The sequence below is a fragment of the Nansenia antarctica genome (genome assembly GCF_963989245.1).
Source record: "Nansenia antarctica genome assembly, chromosome: 5".
NCBI lineage: Eukaryota > Metazoa > Chordata > Actinopteri > Argentiniformes > Microstomatidae > Nansenia > Nansenia antarctica.
Genome location: NC_137690.1, coordinates 40,503,247 through 40,530,904, shown reverse-complemented (window position 1 = coordinate 40,530,904; position 27,658 = coordinate 40,503,247). Strand labels below are relative to the sequence as shown.

The window sequence follows — 27,658 nt, the reverse complement described above, 5'->3', positions numbered from 1 at the left end:
CAGTTTGCAGGCTTGAAATGTACATGTTTGTGCCTCAGCACTAGCTGCCATACAATCCGTCCGGACTGTCCTGGGCCCAGAACTTAGGCCTTTTCTGTGTTCAGGGCCTTGACGGCCCTGTGGTAGAAGCAGTTCTTCAGTCTGTTTGTCTTAGCGGCCGGGGTCCTGTACCTCCTTTTCGAGGGCAGCCTGATAAAGTGTACGTGCCCAGGGTGGGTCGGGTCCCTGGAGATCTTCATCCCGTCTGCATCCAAACCGGCTTGGGTTGAAGTGTGACCAATGTCCTCAAGAATCCAATCCCTGGCTAAACTTCCAGCCAGTTCTGACAATAACCAATGAGTCCTACACCAGCCCAGGGGTCAAGGATCAAGAAGGACATTCCTCAGTCAGTACAGTGCACCCAGTTCTCTCTGCTTCCATCTGGCAGACGGCACTGAAGCCTCCAGTTTCCGGATCAACTGGTTTTGGAAATAGCTTATATTTCTTACATATAGATATATAATAGTTAATCGTTTATATAAAAGTTCTACCCTACACAGTCCTTCTCCATCCCCCGGTTTAGAATTAGAAATTCCCCGATTTGAAACCATCTACCAGCAGATCTGTGGGACATGTATTCAGGTATACAAATTAATTACTTACTGTAGAGATATAAATAATACCACGGAAATCTTTTGTTATGCTGGTTTGTCACGATAAAGCACATTACTTTGTGACTTTGCACTGAAAAACGAAGTATCTTCGGTAATTTCCGTGAAAGGTGTATGACGATGTAATATAATATGTCGTCACTTTCGGAATAGTCCGCCCATTATGGTCCGCCCCCTTCCCTCTGGAGAAGACTGGCAGCCATTTTAAGTGAATGAGTTTCATTTTACAGCGCAACTGTAGGACGGGGAACCTCAGGACACCATTTCGTCCAATTGCTCTAACAATTGTTACTGGGGAGTTGATTACTATGAACTGAAATTCTTCCTAAAAAATCAATTAGCCAGTAGATCAAAGTGAAGTGACGCATAAGCCAGTAGAATCCTGTGTCGAGTTGTAATTTTTTTGCACCTAAATGTAGCTAGAGGAAATGGCTGTGGAAAGCATGACTGTCCATCCAAACTCCCCAACAACAACCAACCACGAACACAGCCTTCTCACTGACGAAAGGTCGAGTAATTCTACAATCATATTTCTATGAAACTATTTATTTGTCCCGTGCTTTTTAGGCATAGAAAGCCCGGGCTTTGTTTTTCCTTTTTTCTTTCAAAGGGATTAAAGTCGCCTTTTTCTGGGGAACAAGTACAGAGGTAACGAACGCCATCTTGAAACGTTGCTCAGTGCAAAACTGGAAGGTCAAATATAAACCTTGGATCTATTCAGCGTTTGACAATTAATCATCGATCCACATTCATTCAAGAAGTTATGGTCCGAGGAAAAAAGACCCTGCTAAAACTACTTAGCTATCCAGCAAACGTTCATCTCCATCAATGAAAAGAATGAAGAGATACATGTTTTCGATAAAGGGAATTAGATAATTGTCTGACGTGCTTGCTAATTTCCAACCATTAATTAATTGGCATCAATTAATTTCACTATAAAAGGTCCTGAAGTGCTGGTGGGACACAAATAACACAAACGTTTGCAAAATTGCACATCAGACTGGTTGAAATAGCTAACTAGGTCCAGTTGCTATATAGCCGACTAGCCAGTTTGCATATCCGCCTAGCCAAACAATATCTTGGAGAAATTCACAAAATGTCCATGTTAATGAAACAATTCCAGATATTGTGTGTGATCAGAATAATCACTTGATTTAAATTGATTGGCCAAATTGCTAGTTGGACACTGTTCAAATGTATTTCCCTTAGCTAGTCTGGAGCCCTGCTAACGACGTGGCGACTCATCTCTGCTAGCAAAACAGTAGCTAGCTAAAAAGTGAAAATATGCTTGTCTAGACAACACGTCAGATGAAGGATTGAAGCTTATTAGCTACACTCTGAAACGATGCCCTGTTGTGCTTTTGATTCGGGTGACTATTTGTCACGCGACGTTACAACCTAGCTAATGCGAAATTCAACGAATCTCCAAAGCGGTAAAATGGTGGACAGGCCTGCCTGTAGCTGGGGACGGGCGGCTAGGGGCGAGCTGGTTGATTAACACGATACATTGGATCATTGACTTACATTTCGTATCAACAGTGTAAGGAAAGTAATTACCAATATGAAATAGTATGCAACAAAACGAGTTCAAAACTAACCCTCTTAATATATTTATGTATATATTATATTATTTCTTTTTTTCTTTCTTTGTTTGTTGTGATCCATCGGTTAACTTCAATGTATATTTAATGCATTTAACTTAATATTGTGTTCTCACATTATGTTGCATTTCCCTATGTCCCGATGATGGTTACCCTGGTCACCCTTTCCCCTCCCCAGGACAGACTAGTACTGCCATATCTGGTTTCTATCCCAAAAACCCACCAAATCCTATCACAGAACTATGTTGAACGTTTGCAAAGCATTCCAGATGTTAAAAAAGTAAAGTCAAACACAACAGTTCCCTAACTCCCTGGTTTCATATTTTTGCCAATTACCCCTATCTCCAATATAACCCAACACAGTTATATATCACAACACAGTCCACAATTATCTCTCTAAAACTTTGGAAAATAGTTATGCCAGGGTCTTTGAGTGCACAATGTGAAGAAAGCCTCTCACAGTAAGTACTTCCCATCATTTTGATGATGTCCCATGGTTTCTACTCTATATTAATCCTTTTGGGCCTTTTTGACCCATTTGGGTTTTAATGAAGAAAATACTGAAATGTAGGCTGTATTCCTCTAATATAATGAATGCATGAGTAGTATTGTACATTTTTAAATTGTGAATTGAATTCTGTATAGGCGAGTCAACGTGAGCTAATTGTTTAGAGAACTTTTCTCCGGTAGACTTATTGAACTGTATGTGAGTTCCCTTTCCAGTGCATGTGCAAATATATTTCACAACTGCAAGTTTGGCTAGCTACCATAATCATCTGAGTGCGATTGGCTGAGCCGATCCTTCAAATGATGACGATTTTGTACAGTAGTCGTATTCTAGTTGAACCATTGGCATGGTGAATGCTATCATTTCCGCAGCCATCCAATTTTGTTGATGTTCACAGGCTTTTGCAAGATCATTTCTGATGCCCAAAATCCAAAGGGTTTTGTAGGCCACTCTGCACTGTCGTCCATTCTACATATCTGTCAGGAAATAGAACCAGCCTGACCAGATTGTTGTTTTATTCACATCTGTAGTTATTAGCCTCTCTGAGGTGTACAATGTGGTTTGTGTATGTGAAAAGGACTTAGCCAGACGCATTCTAATGTGTTTAGCAGCCACCACATGGCCATGGGACGCTGTCCTGCCCTGGCAAGCCTAGTTAGCACAGAGAAGAACAGTGCTCTATCTCCATGCTGGTTAGCTTAATAGCTTCCCACAGGAAATAGACCCAAGTCATGGAATTTTCAGAAATGCAAACAAACAGAACTGCTACAATCAGAACTAGAATCCCAACCTCATCATACATGGATACATGGAATGCTCAGAGGCACTAACATGAGTCCAGTGTTAAATTATATTATTATTATTTATTAAAAAAAATTTTTTATTTCAAAGCATTTTTGATATAGGCCTAGTGCTTTTACAAAAGTTTCGAGACACAGCTAAGTGCTAAAGACACACCTCTGTCGTATACAGAACACAAGGGATCTGAACCGGGCAGTTGTGTGCTGTTTTGCATGTCTGTAGTAAGCTTGTGGAGGGTCAGGGAGTCATCAGGCAGAGCTGTGTGAAGCCTTGTTCCCTTAGCATGGGGCCCATACAACCTCCAGCCATGCTAGAGACCTGTGCTCATTGGTTAATACCCCCTTGTATCTCATGAAGTACCTGGAGAGAGTGTGCTTCTGTCAGGACAGGTCTGGATTGGTCGAGCTGTAATGACTTAGACTTGTTTAATTCCTTTTTTTTTTTATGGTGCAGCGCCAATGTAGTAAAGCCATGCTAGTGAAAAGAAAAGGGGAGAAGGGGACCGGACCAGTCGACAGGTTCAGTCATTTACCTGTCCAGGGACTGCTGATGTCATTTAGCTACCCAGCTAATTCAGGGAGAGTCAATGACTGTCCATTGTCCCTTTTAAATAAACAAATAAATAAAATTGACCCCTGGACTGCCTCTTATCCTCCCGCAACCTTGTGTGTCAGATCCTCCCCTCTGCAGAGACACTGGGTTTCACACGGTGAGACAGGTCACAGTCAAACTGTTGACAGAAGACAAGAGGTGGAACCTTATTGGTTCTTATCTAGCTGTCAGTTCCACCTGGTTACCACACACCATTCTGGCTGTTGTCGGTTACCCCTGGTTACCACACACCATTCTGACTGGTGAACTGAACACCCTCAGCCTGTTGCGTAAGCCAATGTTATCTTTACTGTGGTGAGATTCTGCACATCTGCCTGTGGGTAAAGGTTAGGCTAGTAAAACGGAGACACAGACGTGTCAGTTGTTGAGCCAGACACACCACTGTCCCTCGCTGCAATGTTAATCTATGAGCCACTGCTGTGACAGTCTGAACTTGACACTTGTCTTTTTGGTGAAAAATAATGTGAATCTGAGGTGAACACCTGTCACCCCTTTTTTTGAGCTCCTACCTCCCTCAAGAGACAGCCGTGACACTGTGGGACATTCTACTCCCGTTGGTTGGACAAGTGTTCAAGCGTAGGGGTAGTGGTGGTCTAGTCTAGTGGATAGTGAGTTGAACTTGTGATCGGAAGGTTGTGAGTTCAAGTCCCGCCTGAAACCACACCACTACTAGTGTGCCCTTGAGTAAGGCACTTAGCCCTCAGTTACTCCAGGGGATTTTTTTAAATTTTTTTAAGTGTTCCTATCTTACTAACAATAAACCGTCTTTGACGTAGGCTAGAAACAGGAAGTCAGAGTCAGGAGATTGTTTTGCTCTGCAGAGGAAGTCAGTATGTGAAGGATGTGGTGTGAGCAGGTCCATAGATGAAGTTGAAGTTTGTGTCAAAGGTTATTTTGTTGTCAGTGTTTCACATTATGCTCAGTAGTGTTAGGCTAACAGTGTCGAATGGAATCACATAATCCCTTGTTCGACCAGCCAGACCAGCTCTGTTTGCCTAAGTTGTTTGCCCAGAATTCAAACCCCTGTGCGTGTTTGAATAGTCTAGTACTGTGTAAGCGTTTCTAAGTCCTGCCAGCCAGAGGTCTCTGAAAAGAGAGCCTGTTCCACGAGCCTGTTTAGATCCCCCGGTGTCAGCGAAACCACCCGTCCAGCTTGGCGACCCGCCTCCACAACCAGGCACGCTGGAGGGACCAAGCTCTGATTGGTGATCCTCTAGATGACACCATCTCACATGGGCCTGACAGTGGCACTGATGTTGTTGGCTAGATGAGGCCTAGGGTTAGGTTTATGGGTGTTGTGAAACCACAGGTTGTCTCGAGAGTTGTTTTCAAAAGCTCTCAGAGAAAAGATCTTCTTCTTCTTCATTTTATAGCCCTATTTACATTTGGTAGCACAGATAGCTATATTGTAGTTACAGAGTTATGTTGTATTACATTTTGAAATATGACACGACAACCATTAGGATTTAGTTTCCACTTGGAAAACGGATTGCAAGATGGATACTGAGAGCAGATATTTCCTTGTGGCGACTTGTAAAATAGATACTGATTATTTTTGTTGTTGGAGTATCTAGATAACTGATAAAGACAATTTCATTGATTTTTAGATCGTTTTTCTTTTTTGATTCTTATAAAGAATGTTCCCTTTCCTCCCCACCACTTTGTTAGACACCGCCTACCTCATGAGATTGTTTTCAGTGTGTCTGTGTGATAGTTTGATGATTAGGCGACACAGTGAAGGCCAACATATGCCCCCCCACACACACATTCAACCCCAGCATCGTAGTTGCATCACACTGAACTCCACCCTGCGGATTTCCATAAGAACGCAGATCATCATGAGGGAGATTCCTTCTACCTTCTAATACTGTCATCACACCACCAACACACGTCCCGAACCCTGAGTTCCCTCAGCTCAGTGTTTCAACACACAAATGACAAACACACACACACACACACACACACAAATGACAAACACAACCCATCTGTGATATCAGTGACACAACCTCTTGAGGCCTGATAGGTTGATGATTTTCCCTGTGCGGTCGAACGATGGAACAGAACTCCAGAATTTAGAATAAATCCACCTAAGAACATGAGGTGATAATCTATGACATCAACAGAAAGGGGAGAAAAAAACAAGGCCAGGTCTGTCTGTGAGGACGGCCATGACAACCCTGTCTCTGGAAAAGCAGGAATTTGAATATCCCTTTAATCCTGATGTGAAATCCTCTGTACTGTTCCTCAAGTAAAAACCCTTTAATAATAATAATAATAATAATAATACTACTACTAATAATAATAATAATATCTCCTGTCATCATGCCAGTTGGTGACTCTAGGGGCCGTTCACACAGGTACGCTCACACGGGTACGCTAAGCATGACCTCTACACCCACACCTAACCAGTGTGTGTGTGTGTGTGTGTGTGTGTGTGTGTGTGTGTGTGTGTGTGTGTCTGTCTGTGTGTGTGTGTCACAGGCGTGAGGATGGAGAGCTGGAGGAAGGAGAGCTGGAGGATGATGCAGGTGAGGCAGAGGAGACGGAGGAGCCCAGTGGTGGAGGAGGAGGAGGAGGAGGAGGGGGAGGGGACGAGGGGGCGGGAGGAGGTGGCGGCGCCCCAGAGAAGCCGCGCCATGGCAAAGAGAGGCACGCCAGCGGCTCAGAGGAGGACAAGGCCCACCGCCGCAAGAGGAAGAGGAGGAAAGAGAGGGAGCGGGAGAAGGAGAAGAGGAGGGCCAAGAAGAGGCGCAAATCCAAACACAAAGTAGGGCCTGTCTGTCTGTCTGTCTGCCTGCCTATCTGTCTGTCTGCCTGTGTGTGTGTGTGTGTGTGTGTGTGTGTGTGCACTCACCCTTTTATTGTTTCAAACAAACTTTTTAAGATCCTATTTTTACTCTCAGGGTGTTTGTCACTCACTCGCGCTCTCTTTCTGTCTCGTGTGTCTGTCTGTCTGCGCGTGTGTGTGTGTGTGTGTGTGTGTGCGTGTGTGTGTGTGTGTCACAGCGTCACGCCTCCTCCAGTGACGACCACTCTGACTTCAGTGATGACTCAGACTACAGCCCCAGTGAGAAGAGGGGGAAGTACCGGGAGTACAGCCCTCAGTACCCTCCTACCGTGAGTCACCCCGGTTACCCTGGCAACAACACTACGTCTCACACACACCTGGACCAGTTACCCTGGCAACAACACTACGTCTCACACACACCTGGACCAGTTACCCTGGCAACAACACTACGTCACACACACCTGGACCAGTTACCCTGGCAACAACACTACGTCACACACACACCTGGACCAGTTACCCTGGCAACAACACTACGTCACACACACTTTCAGACACCCGTCAGTCTGGTGTTCTGTCATGTGACAGCCTAAGATGATCTGGATCCTTATTGCCTCTCCCCCCCCGGCCCCCTCCAGTCCCACGGAGCAGGCTACCCCCCCGCCCCAGCCTCCGGCCACGCGGGTCCCATGCCCAAGAAGGGGGGCGGCGGTGGCGGCTACATGAAGATGGACAAGCAGCAGGCGTACGGGGGGGGCGGCGGCTACGACGACTACGAGGACGAGCCCTACGAGGGCGAGGAGGAGGAGGAGATGATGAACGACGAAGAGTACGACGACTTCGCCAAGGAGCTGAACCAGTACCGCAAGGCCAAGGAGGGAGGAGGAGGAGGAGGTGGGGGCCGGGGGGGCAGAGGGAGCAAAAACGGGGTCCGAGGTGAGTGAATAACCTTTATAAGCCTTTTCCCCTTTTGTTAACCCGGTGGATCTGCAGCTATCCCAGAGTCCTCAGCCCTGGGGCCCTGTTGGCTGTGACGTCAGATATACTGTGAAATGAACTTTTTAGCCGTTTTTAAAATGATTTCAATGATTTCATTTGTTGTTTATTTCTACCTGTTACCAGACCGGACCAGAGTTAGGCTACCGGTGAAGTGTGTCTGACGCAAATGTCTCTCTCTCTCTCTCTCTCCCTCTCTCTCTCCCACTCTCTCTCCCTCTCTCTCTCCCTCTCTCTCTCTCTCTCTCTCTCTCTCTCTCTCTCTCTCTCTCTCTCTCTCTCCCTCTCTCTCTCTCTCTCCCTCTCTCTCTCTCTCTTTCTCTTTCTCTTTCTCTTACCAGGAGGAGGTAAAGGTCGTATGAAGAACCAGCGAGGCCGGGGCCGGGGGGGCATGAGAGGCCGAGGTGGAGGGAGGGGAGGGGGCCGAGGGAGGGGGGGAGGAGGAGGAGGAGGAGGAGGAGGAGGAGGCGGCGGCGGAGGTGGTGGTGGTGGTGGTGGTGGTGGTGGTGGTGGGGAACGAGGAGGGGGACGTGGGGCCAAGCTTGGCGGAGAGAACGACGAAGGAGAAGCCATGTACGGAGGAGACGACATGGAGGTGTGTTACGTGTACACACACACACACACACTCAACCTTTTCTACAGATACCGTGTAATGTGTAATGTGGTGGGATGGACGGTCAGATCAAACCACATGTCATTTGTCACGCGTCATCTCAGACAGTCGTGGTGGCCATAGTGAAACGCCCTCGGTGTGTATGTGTATACTAAGACATAGAGCAGAGGTGTGTATGTGTATACCAAGACATGAGCAGAGGTCATGAGTTCAAATCCCACCCGGGAACACCACTACTAGTGTGTCCTTGAGTAAGACCTGGGAACACCACCACTAGTGTGCCCTTGAGTAAGGCCTGGGAACACCACCACTAGTGTGTCCTTGGGTAAGACCTGGGCACACCACCAGTGTGTCCTTGAGTAAGACCTGGGAACACGACCACTAGTGTGTCCTTGAGTAAGACCTGGGAACACCACCATTAGTGTGTCCTTGGGTAAGACCCTCAGCCCTCAGTTACTCCAGGGGAGACTGTCACCCTGGAATCTGTAATTGTAAAGTGGCTTTGGATAAAAGCGTCTGGCTGAATAGGATGTTGCTTCCTGTGTGTGTTGTAGCAGTACGGTGGCGAGGACGACTATGACAACATGGGGGAGGAGGACTATGACGATTACTCCAAAGACATGAACCAGTTCAGGAAGAACAAAGACCGCGGAAGGGGTGAGTTGACCCTCTACAGTCCCTCCTGCTGACACACACACACACCCCTGGCAGAAGCACCTGACCTGACCTCCTCTGAGGAGGAGAAGCACCTGACCTCCTCTGAGGAGGAGAAGGAGCTGAAAAGGCAACGGTGGGGACGTCGGTTGGAAACATTCCAAAATGGACGCCTACCATTGTTGGGTTTTACCTGCAGCCTGATGATGCCTTTTCTCCCTCCCTCCCTCCCTCCCTCCCTCCCTCCCTGCCTTCCCTCCCTTCCCTCCCTCCCTCCCTTCCCTCCCCCCTCCTTCCCTCCCTCCTTCCCCCCTCCCTCCCTCCTTCCCCCCTCCCTCCCTCCTTCCCCCCTCCCTCCCTCCTTCCCCCCTCGCTCCCTCCCTCCCTCCCTCTTCTCTGACAGGTGGTAAAGGTGGGCGGGGCCGTGGGCGGGGCAAAGGGGGTCGTGGGATGAACCGTGGGCGGGGCCGTCACCGAGGGAGGGGCCGAGGAGGAGGAGGAGAGCAGGGCCATGACGATGACAACAACAATGGAGACATGGACATGATGGGGGTGAGAACACCACTGTAGCCATAGCAACATGACCCCCCCCCAGCTGTAGCCATAGCAACATGACCCCCCCCAGCTGTAGCCATAGCAACATGACCCCCACCCAGCTGTAGCTATAGTAACATGACCCCCACCCAGCTGTAGCTATAGCAACAAGTTGGTTGCATGGCAATAAAACTATTATGATGATTATTATTATTACATTCCTCTGTGAAATCTGAGTCTGACTCTTGCTGTCTCTGTGTGTGTTTGTCCTGTGTGTGTGTGTGTGTGTGTGTGTTTTTGTCCTGTGTGTGTGTGGTTCAGGATGGAGGAGGTGGGCAGAGGAGGGATCAGGACAAGCACCAGGACAAGAAGGGGAAGGCCATCTGCAAGTACTACATCGAGGGCCGCTGCACCTGGGTGAGAAGCCCAAAAGAGCTGAAAGAATGTCTTCTTTTTCAGGAGCCTCTCATTTGAATGTCAAGTCTATCCTCCCTGTGTCCTTGTTTCCTATGTCCTTCACTCACCAACCGCCAAAGAGTCCCAGAACGGCCACCCACCTAGAGTGTTTTACCTGTTGACAGACTTTCATTGGCTACAAAATGACACATCATAATGGGCTCTTTTGTTTTCTTTCTTCTGGTGAATTTAAAGTCACCCTCGGCACTCTAGAACGTTGACGTTCGGGCCACTTTATTCCACTTCTGCACTTCAAGTTGTTTGGATGTTGGTTCCGCTGAGACGTGGTGGTTGTTGTGTTGCAGGGGGACCACTGTAACTTCAGCCACGACATCGAGCTCCCCAAGAAGAAAGAACTCTGCAAGTTCTACATCACCGGCTTCTGCGCCCGTGCTGAGAACTGCCCCTACATGCATGATATCCTTCACTGTCCACTAACGGTGTCTCACGTAGGACAAACTGAGGGTTAGGGTCAGGACAGTTCACATTCCCTTCAACGTGTTTTTATGGGTAACATCAGCAAAAGACAGCTGCACACACTCTTGCTCCGATACTCAGTGTTTCCCCTACAATTGTTGGAGTTACTCTTAGAAGATGTGTTCTATGGTCAGGAGTTACTCTTAGAAGATGTGTTCTATGGTCATGAGTTAGTCTGAAAAGATTTGTCTTGGCCTGGTGGAGCCTGGTGGAGTCATCTTAACAGGGGGGGCTGACTTCATCTCCAGCCACTCCCAGTGTTTGACAGTATTTCAAGTATTCAGGTATTCCCCCCCCCCCCATAGCTCCATCCTGTGTCCAGGACACCTTAACTTCCCCGTACGTGACTTCCCCTGCAAGCTGTTCCACACCACGGGCAGCTGCGTGAACGGAGACGAGTGCATGTTCTCCCACGAGCCGCTGACGGGCGACACCCAGGACCTGCTGGACAAGGTGAGGAACCCTGAACCCCTAACACTGGACCACAGCACTTAATCCGTAACATCTTAACCCTTAATCCCTAACTCCTAACCTTTAACACCTAACCCTGTGTGTGTCTTGTGTAGATGCTGGCGGAGGACGCCGAGGCGGGCGCGGAGGACGAGAAGGAGGTGGAGGAGCTGAAGAAGCAGGGGATCAACCCCCTCCCCAAGCCCCCCCCCGGGGTGGGCCTGCTCCCCACGCCGCCCAGGCCGGGGCCGCCCGACAACGCCGCCCCCGGGGGCGGGGGGGACTTTGGCCCCCCGTGCCCCCCGGTCCCCCCCCAGGGTCCTATGCCCCCCAATGGCCCCCCTGGCGGCCCCGGACCCCCTCCCCCCTGCCCGGACGGTAACCTCTTCCAGGGTCCCAACGGCCCCCCCCCGCCTCAGTCCATGGGCCCCCCGCCCCCTCCCTGCGGCGGCGGCGCCGGGAAGAAGATCCCCTCCCTGTTTGACCTGAAGGTGCAGCCCACCGGCCAGCTGGCCCAGAAACTCAGGTGAGCTACCCCCCCCCCCCCCTCCCCAGCTGTGTGTGTGTGTGTGTGGCGCCCCCCTGTGCACATCAGGAGTATAACTGACCCCCCAACCCCACCCCTCTCTCTCTCGCTCGCTCTCTCTCTCTATCTCTGGACAGGAGTCAGACTCCAGGGTCGACTGCAGGCCAGCCAGGAGCCCCCGGCCCCCAGGGAGGGGCCCCCAGCGGGCCCCCGCCCCGCTTCCCAGGACCCCCCCCGGGACACATGGGTCCCCACCCCCCGGGCATGATGCCCCCGGACATGGCTATGGGTCCCGGCGGCATGAACCAGGGCCCCCCCTCCATGGGCCCCGGGGGACCTCCCATGATGCCAGGCTTCGGCCCCGGGGACGGACCCCCCATGATGCCCCCCGGGCCCCCCCCGGGCAGCCACTTCTATGACAACTTCTTCAGCCAGCAGCAAGGCCTGGGCATGGAGGGAGTAGTGGAGGAAGGTGAGCAAGGCCTGGGCATGGAGGGAGGGGTGGGGGAAGGTGAGCAAGGCCTGGGCCTGGAGGGAGGGGTGGGGGAAGGTGAGCAAGGCCTGGGTGTGGAGAGAGGGGTGGGGGAAGGTGAGCAAGGCCTGGGCATGGAAGGAGGGGTGGGGGAAGGTGAGCTGGGAGGGGTGGGGGAAGGTGAGCAAGGCCTGGGCGTGGAGGGAGGGGTGGGGGAAGGTGAGCAAGGCCTGGGCGTGGAGGGAGGGGTGGGGGAAGGTGAGCAAGGCCTGGGCGTGGAGGGAGGGGTGGGGGAAGGTGAGCTGACATTATGTTTTATAATAATAATAATAGATTTTATTTAAAAGCATCTTTCTCAAGTAGATCTAGATCAAGATCCTTCTACTAGTAGATCTAGTAGTTCTAGTAGATCTAGTAGTTCTAGTAGTTCTAGTAGTTCTAGTAGTTCTAGTAGTTCTAGTAGATCTAGTAGTTCTAGTAGTTCTAGTTAGGGCTGGGTTAAAAAAATTCGATTTCCCGATTCTGAATCGATCTAATGAGCGATTATCGATTCATAAATCCCGAGATCGATCTTTCATGGTTTTTTTTGTTTTTTTCTGCTTGCAGCTTCAACCCGCAACGAGATCTCGTTTTGTCCTGCTCATCTCTATCGTCATAATTTTTACATCCAAAATGCACCCAGACATCTGCCTTTAAGCCTGGTCGTTGCGTGAGATATGATAAATTCTTGTAGCGCGAGATCTGGCCACGAGATCTCGTTGCGGGTTGAAGCTGCAAGCAGGAAAAAAATAAAAAATAAAAACATGAAAGATCGATCTCGGGATTTATGAATCGATAATCGCTCATTAGATCGATTCAGAATCGGGAAATCTAATTTTTTGAACCCAGCCCTAGTTCTAGTAGTTCTAGTAGATCGCGCAACCAGGGAATCGCCGACATGTGTGAAAGGGAGCAACCCGGGAATCTATCGGCATTTGGCTCATGTGTGAACGGCAAAAATGCCTGGACGGCACTGCTTGGGATTCCATGGAAATTACAGGGAACTATGTGTGAAAGAGGCTTAACTCACTTCACTGCCAATACGAAGAATTCCGGAACACCCCACCTAGAGTGCCAAGTTGTAGCACTCAGTTTGGGCAACTTTATTCACCCTCGGCACTGAAGGAGTTAACTTTAAAATGTTTCATAATCAGTGGGAATTGCGTGACTCCTAAATACATCAATATGAATGAATGAATGGTCTTTATTGTCATTGCTATAGTACAGGTACCAAACAACGAAATTTGGGAGGGGTGGCTCCCCTTGTGCTAGGAAAGAAAAAAAACAGGAAGGGAAAGAAGCTGGTTTACATAAATAAAGGCTATGTACACTATCGACTATACTGTACTGGTAAGACGACTAGGGTTGTCATATTGCACATAGTGTTATTGCACATTCATTTAAAGTGTCGCAGTTTGCAGGCTTGAAATGTACACATTTGTGCCTCAGCACTACACCTGATTTTTTCAATCCAGCAGCTGCCATCAATCCGTCCAGACTGTCCAGGGCCCAGAACCTAGGTCTTTGCTGTGTTCAGGGCCTGGATGGCCCTGGGGTAGAAGCTGTGCTTCAGTCTGTTTGTCCTTGCGGCCATGGTCCTGTACCGCCTTTTCGAGGGCAGCCGGGTAAAGTGTTCGTTCCCAGGGTGGGTTGGGTCTCTGGAGATCTTGGAGGCCTTCCTGAGACAGCGTGTGTTGTACAGCTCTTCCAGAGAGGGGAGGGGGGCGCCGGTGATCTTCTGGGCTGTTCTCACGACTCTCTGTAGCGCATTTCTCTCCGCGGTTGTGCAGCTGGAGAACCAGTTGCAGATGCCGTAGGTGAGGATGCTCTCCACTGCGCCGCGGTAGAAGGCCACCAGTATCTCCTGCTTGTTGTGTTCCTTCCTGAGGACTCTCAGGAAGTAGAGCCGCTGTTGTGCCTTCTTGATGGTGGCTACTGTGTTGTTCTTCCAGGACAGGTCATCCTGTATGTGCACCCCCAGGAATCGGAGGGTTGAGACTCTCTCCACGCTCTCTCCGTCGATGAGCAGGGGCTGGATCTCAGATTTTTTCCTCCTGAAGTCCACGATGATTTCCTGGGTCTTTGACTTGTTCAGCAGCAGGTTGTTAACCTTGCACAGCTTGCTCAGCTGCTCTACCTCATCCCTGTACGCCGCCTCGTCCCCCCCCGAGATGCAGCCCACCACGGTGGTGTCGTCTGCAAACTTTACGATGGAGTTGCTGGGGTGGACGGGGGTGAAGTCGTAGGTGTAGAGGTTGTAGAGGATGGGGCTTAGCACGCAGCCCTGGGGGGACCCAGTGCTGAGTCTGAGGGCTGTGGAGGTGTGGGAGCCCACCAGCACCCTCTGGGGGCGGTCGAACAGGAAGTCCTTGATCCATGTACATATAGAGTGTGATAGTCCCAGGTCTAGTAGTTTGGTCACTAGCCTGTCTGGAAGGATGGTGTTGAAGGCAGAGCTGAAGTCCACAAAGAGCAGTCTCGCGTAGCTGTTTCCCCTCTCCAGGTGGGATAGAGTGGCGTGGAGAGTCGTCCAATATTCCCCCTCAAACATAATTTAAATGTCGATGCAAAAACTCTGTTTGTCTTATGATACCGTGAGCCTCGAGTAGGTCTCTGGTCTCCTCCGTTCACGGTAATGAAACCCCTCCCTCACCCCCCCCCCTCCCTCCCTCCCTCCCAGGCGACGACTACCGCGGTTTCGGAGCGATGGACGACCACCAAGGAGGAGCCGCCGACGGGAAGTTCTGCGACCCGTCCACCGGCTCCATGATGATGATGGGAGGAGGAGGCCCGTCGGACGGTCCGCCCAACGGAGGAGGAGGCTCGGCCAATCAGCAGCAGGCAGGGGGGATGGGCGTGCCGGACTTCCTGCCCCCTGCTCAGCGGGTTCTGTTCATGAGGATCCAGCAGAAGCAGCAGGAGGAGGAGGAGCGGGCCCGCCGGCTGGCCGAGGGAGGTCCGGAGAGAGACACGGAAGGTACCGGTCCACACAGTCACAAGCCTTTCAACTCACCCCACTGCCAAAGGATTCCCCAACACCCCCCCCCCCCCTCCCCACCTCTAGAGTGCCAAGTGTTTGATGCAGTGTTTACCTCAAGATCCTTCTGCTTGTTTATAAAGCTCTCACTGGCACAGCATCAGAATATGTTCAGACCTTTTTCTAGCATATCAGCCCGATAGAGCTCTCAGGTCTTCTGACGCTGGTTTTCTCTGTGTACCACATGTACAAAAGAAGAGATTTGGTGAGGCTGCATTCTCATTTTATGCAGCCAGATTGTGGAATGCACTGCCAGTTCACATTAGGGATGCAACCTCAGCACATATGTTCAAGTCAAGACTGAAAACCCATCTTTTTAATATTGCCTTTAAATGACTAAATAATGAAATTATGATTATATAATGATTGGAGCACTTTGAGCTGCAACGTTTGCAGGAAAAGAGCTTTACAAATAAAAGTTATTATTATTACCTCGCGACAACACTTTGATTGGCTACAAACCGAAGCATCCTCATGGATGTGTTTCCTGGTGAATAAAGTCACCCTTTCTGGCACTCCAGAATGTTGACCATTTGGGGTGACTTGATTCACCCTCGGGGCTAAATGAGTTAATGGAAAGATGACACACAGACTGAGTTGGACTCCAATTTACCATTCAGAATGTCATCACAAGCACAGAATTAGGGCTGCACGATTAATCGATTTTAAATCGAAATCGCGATTTGAGATGATGCGATTAGCAAATCGCAAAGCCTGCGATTTGGGATACGTTATACAGCGCGTCGGATTCAACGTCAATGAACGCACACGCCCAACAACAACACTGCATGTGAAACGCCCACGTGTGAATCTGTGAAGACATTTCAGTAGCTAGCAACATTAATGGTGTGGATAAATCGCTTCAAAAACAACATCTCTGTTGTAGGGAAGTATTTCGGGTTTAGGACGACAGAGGTGTTGCGCACAACCTGTCGTGGAACAGTCGCTACATCCAGAGGCAAGGAGAGTTATGTGAAAGTTCCGTAGCCCAGTCTAACGTTAAGCAAACTAGTGTTTTAGAGTCGTTTGCGGCTGTTACGCCGTATGAAAAGGGCTCACGAAGGCACCGTGAAATAACCAATTCCATCACGCACTACCTCGCTAAAGACATGGTGTCTATTAACACTGTGAGCAACGAAGGGTTTAAAAAACTCATCCAAACGCTGGATAAAAGATATGCGGTTCCCTCCCGCACGTACTTTAGTCATGTGGCCATCTCAGAAACGTATGCGGAATGTCGGAAGATACTTGAGATGGAGCTGAAAAATGTCGAGTACTATGCAACAACAACAACCGATCTGTCGGGCAGGACCACCGAGCCGTATCTCAGTCTCACCGTGCACTATATACATTACGACTTTGAGTTGAATTGTTGCCTGCAAACGGTATACTGTCCTGCTTTATCTATTTCAATGTTTACAGAAAGGACCTATTATTCTTTACTGGACATTTTTATTATCACTTTATTTAACTTGATTGCAGTATGTGCAATATTTAGATGCTGCTCCTGAGCCATAATTGAGTAACCTTGTTTGTAGAAAGGTCCTATTTTATTTTCATATTGGAATTGTTAAAACATTTGGACACTTGTTGAGAGAAACAAAATCACAGCTGTTTAAAAAAAACATAAAATAAATATGTTGTTCCAATTCATATCTTTTAAGTTCTCATCCTTGCATTAGAATTAGAGCAGTTAACAGTTTGATGGTATCATGTGGTAATGCTCTCTGAAATTAGTCCATGATAGAAGGTGATAGACAGATTCATCCAATGCAAAGTATTTTTGAAAGTGCCCGCCCTTTTCCAAACCGCTTCCAATGAAGCTTTCCTAGATGGTTGTGTGAAACAAACCATCTGAGTCAGGTTAGTAATGCTCCATCACATCTATTACACAGTGAATCTTAAACTGAAGCTTGACTTTAAAGCAACCCAACGTAAGTTTCATGTAAGTTTAGTTCTTTCACTCGTAACTCGGGCTGCCACGATTAGTCGACTAGTCGCGACGACTTCGATTACCAAAATCGTCGCCGACATATTTGGTAATCGACGTCATCGCATGTTTTTTTGGAGCTGAAATAAGCGATAAGCAAAAAAAATAGAAAAAAGTTCGCCTATCATCCATCCTCACTATGGCTTTTGCCACTTGATTGACGTACAGGTAAGCCAGTCTGAGATCTGATCTTTTCACCTAACACACGGTTCACCACGCATGCGCAGTCAACAGCGCCAACTACAAAATACAAAATACCGGCGAAACTAATTACCTAGTTAGCCTTCCAATTTTTACTATTTACTATAATACTAAAGAAAGGGTATACAAATGAGTGGGGAAGCTGGACCAAGTAAGAAACCAATAACGTACAACTTCCATCCAGAATGGGAGGAGGACTTTTTTACACGATGTGATATTGGAAGTGCATCTGTCTGATCTGCAAATCTACGATGGCTATTTCGAAGAAGGGAAATGTGGCAAAAGAGCGGAAACGTACGGCTGTAACGATAGCTTCTTATCGCGTCAGTCACGTTCTTGTTAAACACAAGAATTCAGTGTTTCCCCTACCATTGCCCAACGGAACCCCCCGCCCCCCCAAGAAAGAGGAATTATTACGGACGTAGACACCAAACATCTGACAAGCAGGCTAAAATATCCGCGTTTTTTAAACGCACCCAACCCGAATCTGGCGAGTGGCGAGCCCATAGGCTCGTTGGTAACGTTAGTCCGCCGTAGTCTCGCATAGCCAGACCTATCTCCACACTTCACATAGCCAGACCTATCTCCACACTTCACATAGCCAGACCTATCTCCACACTTCGCGCTGTGCCAGCGCTGGAGAATAATACAAGATTTTGCGCAAGTGAGAGTTTTTGCCGGCTGTGATGTCTGCAGATTGAAAGTAAGAAAGTTCAAACGTTAGCAAATATAATTGCTGAGTGTTCTGACAGAGAAAGTTGGTTAAAATTGGTCGTTATTATCGTGACTAGAAAGTGTCTGACTATAGTTCCATAGTGTAAATAGTGTCAAAGAACTAGCAAGCTAGCTAGCTCAGAGGTGATGAGATGAGCTAGTCTCCTTGCACACTTGCCAGCTAAAGAGCTAACTGGAGGCACTTTATTATTTTACTTAAAGTAGATATACCGTATTTTCTGGACTGTAAGTCGCACCGGAGTATAAGTCGCACCACTAAGAAATGCGTCATGAAGAAAAAAACACATATAAATCGCACTGGACTATAAGTCGCATTTATTTAGAAATGTATTTCACAAAATCCAAGACCAAGAACAGACATTTAATCTGGAAAAGCAAGTTATTCAACTACACAATAGCACACAGAACAACAGGCTGAATAGGCTAAATTAACATAACAAGCCACATTAACAGTTATTCAGCTACACAATAGCATAAAGAACATACCTGGGAGGCTGAATAGGCTAAATTAACATAACAAACCAGCGAGTCCAACAAGCAAATTACCAGTAAACAAGTTCACCAAGCTCCCGTTAATGTTTCAGTTAATTCTTCAGTGGTACAGGAGCAGCATATAGTTGTGACAAGCCCAGAGCGCCCTCTGGCGGCTGTAGACGGCAATGTAAAACTATGAAAAAAAGCTCGACTTATAGTCCGGAAAATACGGTACTATCTTTCTTATTCTGCTAGAGTTGGGCTTCATGGTAATACCATAATGGCATATTTACAGTACATGGACAGTTGATTGAAGCATTGGAAATGTCTGTTTTTTATAGTTGGATATACGATTTTTTTCAGGTGAGAGAGTAAAGTCAAAATGACATGATTATCTGACTGGATTGCCCACAGCAATCCAATATTCAATTATAATTATGTTATAAATTGATATGGATCAATTTATGCCTCTTATTGGATTATAAATACTCTGGCTGTTTTGTTTACCTTTTGGTTGACAGTATAAGGGAGAGAGGAGGGTAGGGAGGGAGAGAAGGAGAGAGAGCGGGATGGTGTCGGCACACCAGAGAGAGAGAGAGAGAGCAAGAACCAGGTGAGAAAGTGGACAGGTAGTCAAGACCACATAAGTAAGTAGCCTTGAGAACCGATGGTTCTGGAGCCTAATGGCCCATAGGGCAGGAGCCTATCTCCTGTTTCCGTAGCGTGAGGAGGCTTAATGTACAAGTACACCCCTGGACATGACGCTGGTATGAGGCAGGTACTTACCCCCTGGGGGGGGGGTCCATGCCACGGTCCATGCCACCCCGACAAGGCAGCAAACCTAGGGAAAACACTGAGAATTCATTCAAAGACGGCGAAATTGTGAAAAAAGTGTTTCTCGAGGCTGCAGATTGCCTTTTCGATGACAGATCCACAGTGGCTGATGACACCTTGCAGCCTGCCAACACCTTGCAACCATTTCCTACAGCCCTGACTACTAGAAACTAGCTGCCTCCTCCCAGTGCCAGGTCTCCCACTAAGGTAGAGAAATGCATTTATTTCCTCCTTTCAAACTAGGGAACTACCTGTTTTGTATCTGGTTTACTTTTCTGTTTGTTGGATCAGTAGTTGGCTATGGTACTGCAGACTGGCTGTCAGTGGGTGAGTGAGAGAGAGGGAGTGTGTGTGTGTGTGTGTGTGTGTGTGTGTCTTCTCAGGCATCAAACACATTTTTAAAATGTAGTAGAGAGTGCAAACTGCTGAGTACTACATTTAAAAAATGTGTTTGATGCCTGAGAAGATGCACTATACCCTTTGTCTTGCACTATTACATTACATTACATGCAAGTGATGCCAGAAATAAATATGCTGCTGCTGCAAGCTGCAAAGTTCATTAAAAGATCTATTTTTGAGTGAAGTTTTTTAGTTAGCACATGCCTACAACAACAACTAACAACTTCAAGCTAAATTCAGAAGCTGATTTAGAAGATGATAGCTAAATAAGAGCGATTGAGTAATTGTGCGTATAAGCTGTAATTTATGATCTGATTAGTCGACTAATCGTTAAAATAATCGGTGACTAATCGGCTATGAAAATAATCGTTTGCGGCAGCCCTAAAACAAACTGCACGTTGATACGACCTTCCTAGCCGGAGATATGGCCGCACTTTACAAAAACTTCTTTAAAAAAATTATAATCGCAAATTAAATCGCAATCACAATATCTGTCAGAATAATCGCAATTAGATTTTTGGGCCCAAATCGTGCAGCCCTACACAGAATCCATATTATAGGATAATAATAATAATAACACAACTCAGCCGCATGCCTATTGGCCTCCCATGACACCAGTCCAGTTTGTGACAGGTAGGCTCCCCTCCTCTAAGTCCAAGACCCAGTTCCTTTTGGACTGGTGTTCTGGTTCTGTTCTGTTCATCATCTATTTAATTCCCTATAGACCAAAATATGTTTAGAGACACAGTATTAACCGCCGGGTACGACCAATACAAACACCCTGCACTGTTGGACTATGTCCCTCTGTTGACACACAGACACACACACACACACACACACACACACACACACTGTATCAACACTGTGCAGACCTAGGACTACCTTTAGTACACACCTATGCCATGTAGAACAGTGGTTAAGGCCTGACTTACATGCCACGATTATGACAGAGCCAACGGTGATGGACATGTTTGTTATATAAGCCTCCAGAATATCACCACCGAGCCCACAGGAAAATACATGTACACATCATATTCCTGTCTGCTTTTGTCTCGGTCGTGTCCTGGGACAGGAAGTGCCTGTATGAGCGCCCCCTCCCTCCCACCCCACCCCCCCGCCACGACCCTGACTCTGACCCCCGCAGGCCCGTAAACATCCTCTGGACTCATACATCACATCACCCACTGATAACAACACTCTCTGTCGCAGCAGAGCTGTGTGTGTGTGTGTGTGTGTGTGGGTGGGGGGGGTTGTGTTTTGATTGATTCATATGTTTATTTCAAATGTGCAAAAAAAAATAAAGCAACAATAATTAATATAACGAAAAACTAAAATACACATATTCGAAAAGGAGTGGGAAGAAGTACAACCTATTCAATTCTCCATAGATCATAAAGATGCTTCCTGTTCAATTTAATACAATCTCATTATATATACCAATACTGCATACCCAAAATACTAATATCCTATTTACATACCTCATTACATAAAACAAAGAAAATAAAGAATAAATATTTCGGAACCCAAATGATAAATGGGCTTATGATGAATGGCCAAATGATAAATTATATAAACACCATGTTTATATACCTTATTTTAAACTGCATTATGTTTGGACATCCACATTCAAACTGTCTTACTGTTTAATGATATTGTTGTAATAATAATGATTTGTTTCTATCAAACCATATTTTCTATTTACCCATTTCTGTAGTGGTCCTCTTGTTATTAATTTAATTATAATTATCCCTAGAACAGAAAATATTTTTAGCATCTGCAAATAATACCATCTTCAGTAGCTTTGAGACTTTGCATATGTCATTGATATACAGAATGAACAGCTCTGGGCCCAACACTGACCCCTGGGGGACGCCACAATCAATGTCCAAACTTGTTGAGCAGAAGTTACTCAGCTTCACAAACTGCTGTCTCTTACTTTAATAACTTTTAACCCAATGTAATACTAGTCCCCTGATACCATATCCTTCCAGTTTATTGATTAATATGTCATGGTTGATTGTGTCAATGCAGGGCTTAAAGTACTCCGGCACAGTGCCGGATTTCCGGCGTGGGAAAAAAAAAAAAGTTATATATATATATCACACGCTATTGGTTTACATCGTAATTTAAAGAGTCATCTTCATCAAAGAGACAGTTCCGCCTACCAATGGTATTGCTCAAGCCAACCAACGACTTCTAGCCAATCGGAGGCAGAGTAGTGGGGGCGGGCCTTAAGAAGTTTGAGTGTATTGTGAGCTTGTAGAGACGTTCGCTTTTAGCAGCCCGCTGTCTCGCTAACTTTTGTCTATTAAAATGGAAGCAAAGTTTCTCAAAACTGGCGAAGACACAGCTATATTAGAACGAGGAGTAAAAAATAAATGGCGCTGGGCATGGATAGAGGAGAGTAGTGGTGACGGGAAGCCTTATGGGACGTGGTGCCTCAAACTGAGGGAGCCGGGTGCTTGTTTCTGTACGCCGTGCTCGAAGAGACTCCTCTACGGCAGTAGTGGGAAGAAGGTGATCGCTCGACACGCCTCAGATCCCGGTCACCAAGCATCGGTTCGAGCACTCGCTCACACAACAACCTTGCCGGGAGCGACGGCTACAGGTACCATTTTATCTTCAATGACCGACCGTGTTTGCGAGCAAAAGATCCGAGTGTGTGCGTTTATAGCCGAACATGATCTGTCTTTTACAGTGGCTCAGCCACTCGTCGATTTGTGTAAGACGCTATCACAAGATAAAAATGCACTGTCAAAGCTGTCCATTTCCAACCAGCACGCCAGCTATTTAAACACACATGGCCTTGCCCCGGAATTTAAAAAACGGCTATGTGAAAAGCTAAAAAAAGCTACATTTTCGATGAATATCGACGAAGCTACAAATCTCAACATGGACAAAATCCTCAATGTCCTTGTTCGTTTTTTTGATGATGATCTGGGCAAGGTAACGACACAACACATAGCCAGCAGGAAACTAAACATCGCCAACTCCTCAGCCCTCATGCAGGAGCTCAAAGATATCCTGGAGTCCAATGGTCTTGACTTGTCACTTGTCATCAGTATTCTGCTTGACAACTGTGCAGTGATGAGAGGAAAGAAGACTGGACTGGAGACACAAGCAAGGAAGGAGAACCCTAACCTGCTCGACATATGTGGAGATACAGTTCACATGGTGAACAATGCCGCCAAGGCCATGATGAGCCCATTTACCTCTGAGGTGGAAGGATTCTGCAATGACATCTATTATGATATAGAAAAGCCCAAAGCCTTCACTGGACCACCCAAAGCACTCAAATCCTCCACTGCACCACCTAAAGCTTTCTTTGGACCACCCAAAGCACTAAAATCCTCCACTGCACCACCTAAAGCCTTCACTGGACCACCCAAAGCACTCAAACCCTCCACTGCACCACCCACTGCCTCCACTGCACCACCCACTGCCTCCACTGCACCACTCAAAGCGTCCTCTGTCTCCCCTGGAACACTTAATGCCTTGAAAAGGAGTGTCTCTGAGAAATTGCAGGGCTTTGTTTATGACCCAAAAAGAAGGAGATTATAAGTGATAGTGGCTTAAGTAATCAGTTTGTTCTTTTAAAGACATGTATATATTTTATTCTGTATTGTTATAGTGAGATTTGTTGTTTACAAGGAAAACATGCACTCTGTATTGTTATAGTGAGATTTGTTGTTTACAAGGAAAACATGCACTTTTTGTTTTCCCATGTCAGTGCAATTTATTTTGAATTCTTATGCAAAACATTTGATGGGCTTTATCACAACCTACCTCATCCTCATGCACAATCTGTTATAGACAGTGCACATAAATGTTTTTTTTAGAAACCATTGGAAAAAAATGCATATCGTGCATCCCTAGACATATATGTTGTATTGACTATTAAATAGTATTAATGCATTTAAACATTGAGACAAGAAGCTGTCTTCTGTACCCGCTCTCCCAATATCTCAAACTGTGACCCCCCCTCCCCAAGAAAAAGTTTCAGGCACAGGATTTTTTCCCACTTTAAGCCCTGTCAATGTTAATGTCAATGATTGTTGTGTTAATGTTAATATTGTCCATGCCTGAACACAGGAGGTACGGGTGTGTGAGAGGAGTGTGTGAAGAGAATCTGCTACGTGGCGCCGTTACTGACGCCCTCTCTCTTTCTCTTTCTCTCACTTTTTCTCTCTCCTTCTGTCTCTCCCTCTCTGTGTCTCTCTCTACCTCTCTCTCTCCGTGTCTGTCTCTCTGTCTCTCTCCCTCTCTGTCTCTCTCTCTCTCTCCCTCTCTCTCTCCCTCTCTTTCTCTCCCTCTCTCTCTCTCTGTCTCTCAGGTGACTCAGCCAACTGGTATTCCAGTGACGAGGAGGACGGCGGCGGGAGCGTGACGTCCATCCTAAAGACCCTCCGCCAGCAGAGCCAGGGCCCCCCCAAGCCCGAGGGGCCGTCCCTCAGCGACCCCCGCCTGGCCAAAGGCTCCCCGGCCCACCTGCCCCCGCCGCCCCGCCCAGCGGACCCCCGCCTGGCCCGAGACCCCCGCCTCTCCCGGGCGGCCGCCGCCGACTCAGACCACCCGCCCAACCCCTCCTCCTCCTCCCCCTCTTCCGTCCCCTCCTCCGCGGACCCCCGCCTAGCCCGGCTGGCCGCCGCCTCCTCCTCCTCCTCCTCCCTGCCCCCCCCTCCCAAGGCGGAGGCCCCCCTGGTGTACAAGCCCCCGCCCCTGACGGCCCCCCAGGCCGAGGAGGAGGAGACGGAGCGTGTGCTGCGCGACAAGCCGGTGCCCATCCCCCTGGACCCCCTGATGGGCATGGCCCTGCGGGACCCCCGCTCCCGCCTGCGGCGCTTCAGCCACATCAGGACGGACGTGCTTCTGCACCTCCCCCCCTACGCCCGGACGGTGGCCTGGAGCCCAGAGGACCTGCTGCCCCTGCCCCCCCCCAAGCAGGACCTCCTCCCCCTGCCCCCCGGCATCCCCCCCATCTCGGCCCTGGACCCCCGCCTCTCCCGCAGCCAGCAGCAGCTCCACACCGCCCTCCTCCCCTCCCCTCCCCTGCCCCCCCTCGCCCCGCCTCCCTCCTCCTCCTCCCCCTCGCCCCCACCTCCCTCGTCCCTCCCCGACTTCGAGCTGCTCTCTCGCATCCTCAAGACGGTCAACGCCTCCGGCGGCCCCCCCCCCTCCTCTCAGTCGCCCGGCCCCCCCCTCCTCCCCCCGCTCCACCACCTCCCCGGCCCCCCCCCGCCCCCCCTGGCCTTGCTGGGCCCCCCCCCCTTGGCCATGCCGCCCCCCCCTGCCCTGGCGGACAAGCCCGTAGACCCCCGCATGGCCCGCAAAGTCCCCGCCGACCCCCGGCTGCAGCCGCAGAAGTCGTCCCTCAAGCAGCCCTCGTCGGAACCCCTCCTGCCCACCCCCCCGGCCCCCCTGCCTCCCCCCCCTGCCCTGTCCTCCTCCTCCCACACGGTCGCCCCCTACGACCCCCGGCTGCTGTCGTCTGCGGGCGGGGCGGGGCGCGGGGGGGGGGCAGGCGGCGGAGGAGGAGGCAGCAGCAGCGTGCTGAGCGGCATCAGCCTGTACGACCCTCGGACTCCCAGCGCCGGGAAGCCCGCCAGCCCCGGGCCCCCCCCTGCCTCCTCCTCCTCCTCCGCCAACCCCCCCCCCGAGTCCAAGCCCTCCGAGGCCCCCCCCACCCCCGCGCCGGCCAAGCCCAAGGCCAAGGAGCCCCTGTTCGTCCGCAAGTCGGCCCTGGACCAGCCGGAGCCGGAGAAGAGCGGGGAGCCCACCACCGACCGCTACAACAGCTACAACCGGCCCCGGCCCAAGCCCGCCCCCTCGCCCATGGCCGGTGGGGGGTCCTCCTCCTCCTCCTCCTCCTCTGGACAGGGCCCCTCCCCCGGGGGGGCAGCGGAGCAGGCCGCCCCACCGGGAGTCCACAACCTCCCCGTGTCGTCCCTGTTCAGCCTGGTCAAGCAGGCGTCCAAGCCCAGCGGCGGTGGCGCCGGCAGCCCCTTCGGAGGGAACAGCCCGGCCCAGCCCCCCCCCGCCACGGAGGGGCCCGCCGCAGAGCAGGACAACGGCTCCCTGAAAGACGTTTTCAAAGGCTTCGACCCCACGGCCTCGCCCTTCTGCCAGTGACCCCTCCCCCCCCTGACCCCCGCGGGGGGTCCACGGGCCGGCTAGGCGGGGTGTGTTTTTTTAAGACGTCACTCTGGACTTCTCTGATGGAGGCGGGGCGGTCGGTCAGGAGCGCACTGAGGAAGGAAGGCGTTGCCCGGGGCGACAGACTAGTGAATGTGGTCGGGGGGGGGGGGGGGGAAGCCGCGTCTCTCCCTCTCTGCGTCTTTGTCCGTCGCTCCCACAGTATTTACACGACAGATTCTATAACAGACTGGGTATGGTGGGGGGGGGGGGGGGGGAGACCTCTGTTTTAAAACAAACAACCAGATGTAGATAAATGTATGTCCTTCTCCAGAGTTCCTCCCTTGCTTTAAGACGACACGAGCGTATGCCAGCCCGATACTCTCTCTCTCTCCCTCTCTTTCTTCTGTCTCTGTCTCTCTCCCTCTCTTTCTTCTGTCTCTCCCTCTCTTTCTTCTCTCTCTCTCTCTCCTGTGCATTCGTTCGTACCTCTCCCCTTTTCCACGCTCTCCCCTCCTTTTTTTTCGACTTTCCATTAATTTTGACCCACCCCCCCACCCCTACAATCTCTTCTATATCATCTCTCTCTCTCTGTCTCTCTGTCAGAAGGATTGTAAATCAATGGATCTTTTTCTCGTCCAATCAGAGGACAGGAGGAGAAAAAGCGATGCGAGGGAGAGCCTGCACTGCCACGCCCTGTAGAGAGAGACACCACAGTACCACGTAGTCACAAGTACAACTTTAACACCTGACCTTTTTCGTTGGCCTGATTTTGAAGTCTGTGTTTCTGGCGCCGCCCCCTGGCTGGTCTCTGTCCCGTGTCAGCGGGCAGCCAGGAACTTTCTTTTAACATTTTTATCCTCCCTTCTCTGTCAGCACTGGTATTCAATATTAGTTTTGTTTTCTGTGTGCGTGCGTGTTTGTGCGTGCGTGCGTGTTTGTGTGTACGTGTGTGTGCTTGCGTGTGTGTGTATGTGTGTGTGTGTGTGTGCGTGCGTGCGTGCGCGTGTGTGGGGGGGTCTCTCCGCTCACGCTGCGATCACAACAACCCTTCCTCTCTTGCCACTACTCCAGGGACAGAAAACTGTACAATTTAAAAAACCACCAACTGATATGAGTGTCTTTGTCTGTCAAACATGTGAAATATGATCATTCTAATTTATTTTTTTATACTTAATAAGATATCAGTCTCCTCCCTTTGTGTCACTTGACATTTGAAATCAAAATCATTTTATATTATATATAGAAATATGTTATTTTTCTGCCTGCATTTTGAAGTGGGATGCAAGCCTATAACAGTGGAAAGAGAGGAGAAAGACACTGACTTTTTTTTTTTTATTATTAGATTTTGTTTAAGACGCAAAAACAAATCAAATCCACTCTTTTTGCTCACCTTCCATAAAGGCACCGGGAAGCCTGGTGTGTGACCTGACGAAACAACCATTTATTTCCTTGTTTATTGTTCTGCCCTTCTTAAAAAGGACTGCTTTGTATATTTGAACTGTGTCCCCCGTTTGAACGAGAAGGTAACGTTTTTGTAACCGTTCACTTGTAGGTGAGGTTGTCAAGTATGTAATAAAGGCGATACGTGATCAACCCCGTTAACACCGTCGTCTCTGGGTCTTGTTCTGTGGTGGGGGGGAGGGGGGGGTCCTCTCTATAGATGATTCTGTGCTTGTTGT

The 27,658-nt window shown here is 49.0% G+C and overlaps 1 protein-coding gene across 1 annotated transcript; it reads left to right on the top strand.

Moving 5' to 3' along the window:
* Positions 1–1,074: 1,074 nt before the first annotated feature.
* zc3h4 (zinc finger CCCH-type containing 4) lies at positions 1,075–26,015 on the top strand. The gene is made up of 14 exons (XM_080531619.1): positions 1,075–1,158; positions 6,654–6,939; positions 7,179–7,289; positions 7,596–7,893; positions 8,295–8,548; positions 9,124–9,223; positions 9,624–9,769; positions 10,076–10,171; positions 10,516–10,627; positions 11,010–11,140; positions 11,254–11,663; positions 11,801–12,432; positions 14,855–15,151; positions 24,178–26,015. The coding sequence occupies exons 1-14, from the start codon at positions 1,079–1,081 to the stop codon at positions 25,971–25,973; spliced, it is 4,749 nt and encodes a 1,582-aa protein (XP_080387745.1). The 5' UTR covers positions 1,075–1,078; the 3' UTR covers positions 25,974–26,015.
* The last annotated feature ends 1,643 nt before the right edge of the window (positions 26,016–27,658 follow it).